The sequence below is a fragment of the Periplaneta americana genome, chromosome 13 (assembly GCF_040183065.1).
Source record: "Periplaneta americana isolate PAMFEO1 chromosome 13, P.americana_PAMFEO1_priV1, whole genome shotgun sequence".
Classification (NCBI taxonomy): Eukaryota; Metazoa; Arthropoda; class Insecta; order Blattodea; family Blattidae; genus Periplaneta; species Periplaneta americana.
Genome location: NC_091129.1, coordinates 56,733,407 through 56,740,561, shown reverse-complemented (window position 1 = coordinate 56,740,561; position 7,155 = coordinate 56,733,407). Strand labels below are relative to the sequence as shown.

General features: G+C 34.9%; 1 protein-coding gene across 3 annotated transcripts; it reads left to right on the top strand.

Moving 5' to 3' along the window:
- Positions 1–3,893: 3,893 nt before the first annotated feature.
- Positions 3,894–6,892, top strand: LOC138711963 (uncharacterized). 3 transcript variants are annotated; one of them, XR_011335552.1, is made up of 6 exons: positions 3,894–4,190; positions 4,817–5,148; positions 5,225–5,380; positions 5,513–5,590; positions 6,484–6,552; positions 6,741–6,892. XR_011335552.1 is itself a non-coding variant. In XM_069843283.1 (5 exons), the coding sequence occupies exons 2-5, from the start codon at positions 5,284–5,286 to the stop codon at positions 6,869–6,871; spliced, it is 375 nt and encodes a 124-aa protein (XP_069699384.1). In that variant the 5' UTR covers positions 4,197–5,145; positions 5,225–5,283; the 3' UTR covers positions 6,872–6,892. The 3 variants fall into 3 exon arrangements, 2 of the variants coding, with proteins under 2 accessions (XP_069699384.1, XP_069699385.1); XM_069843283.1 differs by lacking the exon at positions 3,894–4,190 and having other exon boundaries at positions 4,197–5,145; XM_069843284.1 differs by lacking the exon at positions 3,894–4,190 and having other exon boundaries at positions 4,197–5,148.
- The last annotated feature ends 263 nt before the right edge of the window (positions 6,893–7,155 follow it).

Below are 7,155 nucleotides of genomic sequence, written 5' to 3'. Positions count from 1 at the left end.
TTAGAGTTCCATTAGAGTTACACGTTCATTGTCCACTGAAAGTTGTATTTCTCTATTGAAGTGTAAAAGAGAAACTCTCATAAATTATGTCAGAAACAAAGAAAGGCACCACCCAAATATATGGGATAATTAATTTAATAATGTTATTACCGGGACTTGAAAAAAGCAATCATATGTAATGGGTGGGGAAAAAAATACTTTTTAATCGCGCTTCTATAGTTCGACAATGCTGACTATTCAGAGTTTTGCCTGACAGGTGAGCTACCATAAATTCCTTGAAGTCCTAGTTATTACTGAAGCCAAATGTGTGTCTCTTGTCAAGAGTCCATTTTATTTATACTTGTTAAGACATCATTCATAGACTAGTTACCGCTTTCAGTTTTGATACTACATACACTGAAATTAATATATTATTATTCGTCCTATTTATACATTTATATTGAATGATTCGGTCTACCTTCATAACACATCTCATCAACAATACTCGATAAAGAGTTGAATTAGCTTCCATGCTGCGTTGTATTTATTTTGTCATGTTCCTATAGCAGGAATATTAAATAGGAATTCCTTAAAACAGATTTATATTCACTCCTATGCCTTTATATAGAATACCAGTACATATACTGTATTTCTTAAGATTTGGTTACTTTATAAACAGTATGTTAGTGCAAGAACTCTTTTTTTTCATATTTAATAATTCTGGCATGTGTCAATAAATATGCTTGAGACCTCTGTCTCTCTGAATTACGCTTTACTAACTGGAAAAATATTCCAAATTTATATTTTAAAAAAGTATTAAAATATCCTCACAATTTAGAGCATAACAATTCCCGAAATAATCATCCTACATTAAATTATTAAGATAAAAATGATTCAATCTATCGCTTGTAAAAATACCTTTATGGTCCTAATAAATTAAGAAATAATTTACATCCAACAGATTTATTTTAAAATGGCCTGCAGTTATTATTTTGAATTTTATTGTACCTTAATAAATTGAGTTAAGGTACAATAAAATTTCATCAAGTTTCAAACAAAGTAATTCCATCTTTCCAGCAGGGGGACAATAAATACTTAAAGTAATGCTAAACTCGAAAAACTTATTGATGCAACTTAATTTTATATTCTATACCACTGGCACCAAAAAAAAAAAGTGTCCTATTGTTCATAGTGATTCAAGATGAATAGTTTCTTAGTGTTTGTCCATTCCACTTTTTTATTGTCCTTCCCATTTCTATTTCTCTCATTTTTAGTAGGTACTTCACATGTAGTATATGTTTTACTTTAATACATATAATGACCATGAAGATATTTGGATATGTCTTACAAAATTCTTGCTGAAGACCACTGTGGTAACATTCTGCCGCATCTGTAGTTTGTACATTTTGAAATTTTCGTGCTTCAGCCCAGAATTCAGGCGGGGGGAGGGGAGGTTGATGTGCCAATGTAGTTTTCCAGAATATAATAATATTCAAAACATTCTCTAATAGGAGGGGCCTCTGATATTAGCTCTGCAAAAAATCTGATATCGGTACTTCTGTTGCTGGTAAATAAGAAAGAACGAAATATAACAATTTTTAACCACTTTCGAATTTCAGGTGCTTTGTGTCTCAGCTGCTGGTTTGACGTACGGTTTGTTTCCTTTAATTTTCCAGAGCAAAAACTGTCCTAAGCGAAATTTACACTCTGTAATTTTAACACTGGGAACATTTATTTTGGTAGCATTGTGTGATGCTATTTCATAATATAACAAGAGCTTTGAAATGATTAACTGCTAACTACTACCTGGGTGAAAGTAGCACTGAAGCAGTTCCTGTGATTTCTGAAGTGAAAACTGTTCAATTTATAAGGAATTTTTTTGTGGAGATGCAGTTGATTGTATATGCAAGGTGTAAAAGTGCCTAAACTAACTGACCCCAATGGTGTCATGGAGGCCACACGAGGCCATATATCGTATGTAACCTAAATTTTTTTTAAATTAATCGTATGGAACCTACAATTTTTTTTAATTAATCGTATGGGGAAATGAAAATTTTGTCTGTAAGGAGCCATACGGCATATGGGTGCCTAAGTTTTGTACATGGAGATCTATACAGATCTTAGATCATCTCTTTCTGTTCCTAATGTACCTACCGGTATTTTGTTTGATGTTCATAAACAAAAAATTATCCACCTTTTCAGCACTAGAATCCAGAATTATATAAAATAATGGTTGAAAAACGAGAAGTGCTGCAAATATACACTCCAGGATTCATCGAGACAAGTGTGCATCAATGGTGGTGCTACATGGTGTATTCTTTAAATCAAACTTGTACAATTAAATTGTAGAGCAAAACAATTTTACTTCTTTAATATAAAAAAATAATTAAATGACAATTGGAGAGATAGAGAGAGGAGAGTAAAATATATTTCAAGGGAGAAAACAAGGGGTGGGGTGCATGGCCAAGAAAAAAATTACCATGACAGCACTGACCAAACCTAACCTGTTACAGACTCATGTATGCAAGGAGAAGAAGCTGAGTATGAAGGAAACTACCTCAGCGCTAATCAAGATTTTCTGGTATAACTCCCTGCAAAGTTGATTTGAATAATTTATAGGGAAAAATTATTCCGGGGCCGGGCATCGAACTCGGGACCTTTGGTTTAAAGTACCAACGCTCTACCAACTCAGCTACCCGGGAACTCTACCCGGCACCGATATATTTCAAGGGAGAAAACAAGGGGTGGGGTGCATGGCATAGTGCAGCGCTAGTTTAACTCTTATAGATGAACTATATATATATATATGTGTGTGTATAAAGAACTTCAAGTGTCAATATTGTCTCAAAGGTTTCTGTGTAACAAACTTCATTTAGAAATGTCCATCTGCGATTATGTTAACTGCAGAAGAAGGAAGAAATATTGTCGTAATATGAGGTTACTCAAATTTTCAATTAAGGACAAGGAAAGGCTACAAAAATTATTTTTGATTTCACCCTTATAAATTGAACGATTTTCACTTCAGAAATCACCGTAACTACCTCAGCACTAGTTTATGTAATTTAAGGACCAGTATAAATGAAATTTGATTAAAGTGAGAAAGAAATTCGTAAGGGAGGCGATCAGGAGGGATTGAGGTTGTCTACTAATTCGTTACAAATAACTATTATAGACTATTTCATTTGACTAACGATGATTTGTAGAGAGCAAAATACCTACAGTAGCGTAAGTAATCTAAATCAGTACGTTTATGAGAACGGATATAAAAGTGCCAGGAAAATAACAGAATTACCGTATATTGCAATTAACTCTGTATTGGCAGAGAAACCGCATAGGGTATCGTAAATCTGCTGAAAATTAGAAAATTGTGTAAAAAAATGCATTCTGAGCGAATTTTCCAGCCTGATATCATCTCGCCCACGTTATGGACATAATTCAATACCGTAAGACTGATATGAAACGAATACTAGAACAATTTGTTAACCAAAGACGATGTTCAGTAGTTATTTAACAACATACAGAGCAAATAAAAAAACAAACGCATATTCTAGCAAAAAAGTTCAGATGAAAAGAAAATGATTTATACGACCGCTTATTCGTAAAAAGAACACTGCCAGCTCTGTAGCCTACATGAAGCAATATATCAGGCCTACGTTATGAACACGTTGAATTTAATGTGGACGAGAAACGTACAGTTATTATTTATCTGCTTCCATATCGCATCATATAATACACCTGTAAAATGAAAACATGTAGGCCTAGCAAAGAGGAAACATGTTTGGGGGGGAGGGAGTTGTAATTCTTCCCCTATCGGATAAATTTCAGAAGACGAGTACCTGCTTTTCCTTCGTATTAAAAAATTGTAATCTTGTGCACACAAAATAAATTAGTGCCTTTTCGTGAGCATCATCATGGATAAATATATAATAGGATGCGAAACTGCGGACAGCACGATCTAGAAGCGGTATTCTGAAATAAGGTGATCAGCGCCCGACGTCGTAGGTGGTAAATCATAGAACTACGTGAGGACCAGCGTTCTCCACTCTCCGATACGAAGTAGTCAGAACGTTGGCCGATGACCAGCCAACAGCGTTATGAAGGCAAGATCGATTCCAGAAAAATGCAAAAGATTCGAGGAAGATGCTCAGCGCCTGGATGCAAGACTGTTAATACTGTGGGAGGGAAGCATTTTTTCCTCAGGAACCTATGAGGTAAGCTTTAGTATTATTATTGTGTCCTGTGTAGCCTAAACCTTACACTTGAAAACAATGTACTTTTTGGTGAAGTAGGTTAGACGAGCTGTGCATTGCTTTCTGCTAGTTTATTTAGGATTATAGTAGGAGTATAAATTTAGATGGTTCCGAAATTCAGTCAAACTGTAACGAAATGTGAAATATTGACGAAAAAGAGCAAGAAGGCTGAAAATGAAACCTCGTAAACCTGAATTGTAGCATTAGGCCACATGGCTGCAAACTAAAACCACGTGGTTTTTAGTATAAACATCTCACAGTTATGGAAAATAAAATTATGCCTTCTTTGATGTAGTTAGCCATTCTGGAGAAATTCTCAATCATGTGTAGTAATAATAATATTAATAATAATAATAATAATAATAATAATAAGCTTAGGCCTAATATTTAATTTAGTTTTACCCAATATCTGTTGCTGCTACCAGTTTTCCTATGGTCACTCACCACCTAGTGATGCGCATTAGACATCTCTTAAAATAACACAAATGCAGCAGATAACTTATTATTTTTTTCCCCAATTTTTGCATGATTTCTATTCAATATTTCTTCTACTTTATCTCATTAGTAATTGTAATCCATTGCTTTAGGTGTTGGAAGTGGCTCCGATTTTGTGGGCTAGAGGACCGGTATCGAGTTGCCGCAGATGCCACACACAGGTTGAGAATCTGCATGGACCACTTCATTGAGTCTGACTATTATAGCTCTTCACAAAAAGTGATACTTAAGCAAACTGCAGTGCCCACCGTTCATGCTAATGGATTAGTGGTGCCATCAAACCCTAAAATCCGGAGCCCACCATCTAGCCCAGTTATGCCTCGAGCGACCTTATCACCGGGGTCTACCCCAACTTTCAGGCATCACAAGACTTTGCGGACGTATGGTAGGAGGGCGAAGATTGATTCTGCAGCTGCTGAAGGTAGTTAGTACACTAGCAATGTTTTTATGTCATTCATGTTTAAAATTTCCGATTTCATTACTCTTTTCTTTATTTTCAGGTACGCGTAGTCTCATAGGTTTACAAGCTGCAACTGAGTAGGCTGCAGGCTTGGCAGCTATGCCTCAAACAATTCCTGCTCCTATGAGTACTCCAGCTTCAAAGATTACTGCTTCGACGGCATATGCCGGGATGAATAAAGATGCATGCCAACAAGGTAATTATTCCACTTAGTCAAGTTTATGGATTTCAAGGAATGCCTTAGTTTCTCATCAGCTGTTCTTACATTACATGTTTCAAAATACATAATTAATTATGTTTCGTTTTTTTTTTTTTGTGATTATTACAGGGAACAGTATGATTGGTGAACAGCTGAAGGGCTATCAGCAACCATCGCTCCTATTCAATGTGGTTCCCACAGCTGAAAGTAAGCGATACTGTCTTGTGAGCCTGGTAACATGCTAGTAATCATTTAAGTTAATTGCCCCCTGCCATATGTCTGCAGTTTTCATACTTCATTCTTTTACAGTAGCGAATAATAACAAATCCTCTTAACTACAGGGCAGGGTGTTTATCTTGTTATATATCGATCGTCCAGTTCAAAAGTGCGACAACTCAAAAATTGCCATTTTTTAGTTATTTATACTACTGAAAGCCCCTTTCGGAGCTCTTTCCGATTCAATATTGAGATAAGTCATATTTACAACCAAAAAGAATAAAAACGAAATAAACTGCTTTAGAAGTAATTTTAACTATGGACTTTATTAATTCATTATTACTACATTTCGAAATCTATTAATAATGAACTGGAAGATCGTGATATACTCGTCCTGAATACTGACTCAGTTCTAATTGTCGTGGTTATGAACCACAAATCTGTCCCTTTTTAGGGGATTTATTTGAAACTTTCAACTGAAGATATCTCAAAACTTGTTTTTTTGAGTTGTCGCACTTTTGAACCAGACGATCGATATTGCAACTGATATCCTGACAAGTCTCCCTGGCACACGAAGTACACTATCATTCCCTCTTACTGACTTCTCTTTAATATCCCAACACCTCTGCTGATTATCCCTTTCTGTTAGTGTCAGTTGTCCTCTATGGCCCAGCCTATTAGCAAAAAAATATTTTATATTACATTACAACGAACAATTCAGATTAACACAATCAAATTTGTTGCAGCATTAAACTTTTGGATTGTTACTATTACTTAACATTTATATGAGTTATAATTTATACAGTTAAGAGCAGTTTGAAATGAATGGAGCACAAAGTCTGTTCAATTCTTGCTTCAATTTAATTTATCATTTATTTCCTTAGATACTGACATGAATACATCCAAGATGGAACAGTTTCCTTCAGCTTCAGCTACACCTCCTTCCAAACTTGGTAAATATTGATCACATTTTGATGTATTGTCAATTTTGTAGTATGTTATATAGCCTATCCATAGCCTGCATGCCTTTTGTTAGGCCTACATTAACTTAACAAGGCTAAAGGTGTTGTCACGTTTCATTTTTTATTTAAAATAGTTCCCAGCAATTAGATTAATCTGAAGTTAATTTCGTAATCTTTAGGTCCTGGTGTTGCAAAACGAAAACTTTTCTCGAGTCCTCACTTCTCATCTTCACCCAGGAGCAACAAACTAAAAATGGCAGCTCTGAAAGCAAAGGTGAAGAGACTGCAGAAAAAATTGCAGTGTCTTTAAAGTAGTGTAAATAGCTCATATTGTGTGTAACAAAAAGGTATAATATCATATTGGTGGAAAGTTCATAGCTTTTTTTATTATTTTTTTTTATTTTTATTTATTTATTTTTTTTGCCCCAGAAAAAAATGTTTTTAGCAAATGTTAAATATATTGTGTAATTGTAGGGAGCAAAGTTACAGTATGTGGTACATGTGTGTGTATGTAAGAGAGATATTTGACTTTGGAAGTTGGGGGTTAACATACCTTCAGTTCACCTAGTAAACTTTTTTGCCCAACATAATGCA

Excerpts from the sequence above, each read along its gene's own strand:
- LOC138711963 (XM_069843283.1), top strand. The coding sequence starts at position 5,284 with ATGCCTCAAACAATTCCTGCTCCTATGAGTACTCCAGCTTCAAAGATT. Across the intron at positions 5,381-5,512 it reads TAAAGATGCATGCCAACAAG|GGAACAGTATGATTGGTGAA; the intron begins GTAATTATTCCA and ends TGATTATTACAG. Across the intron at positions 5,591-6,483 it reads TGTGGTTCCCACAGCTGAAA|ATACTGACATGAATACATCC; the intron begins GTAAGCGATACT and ends TTATTTCCTTAG.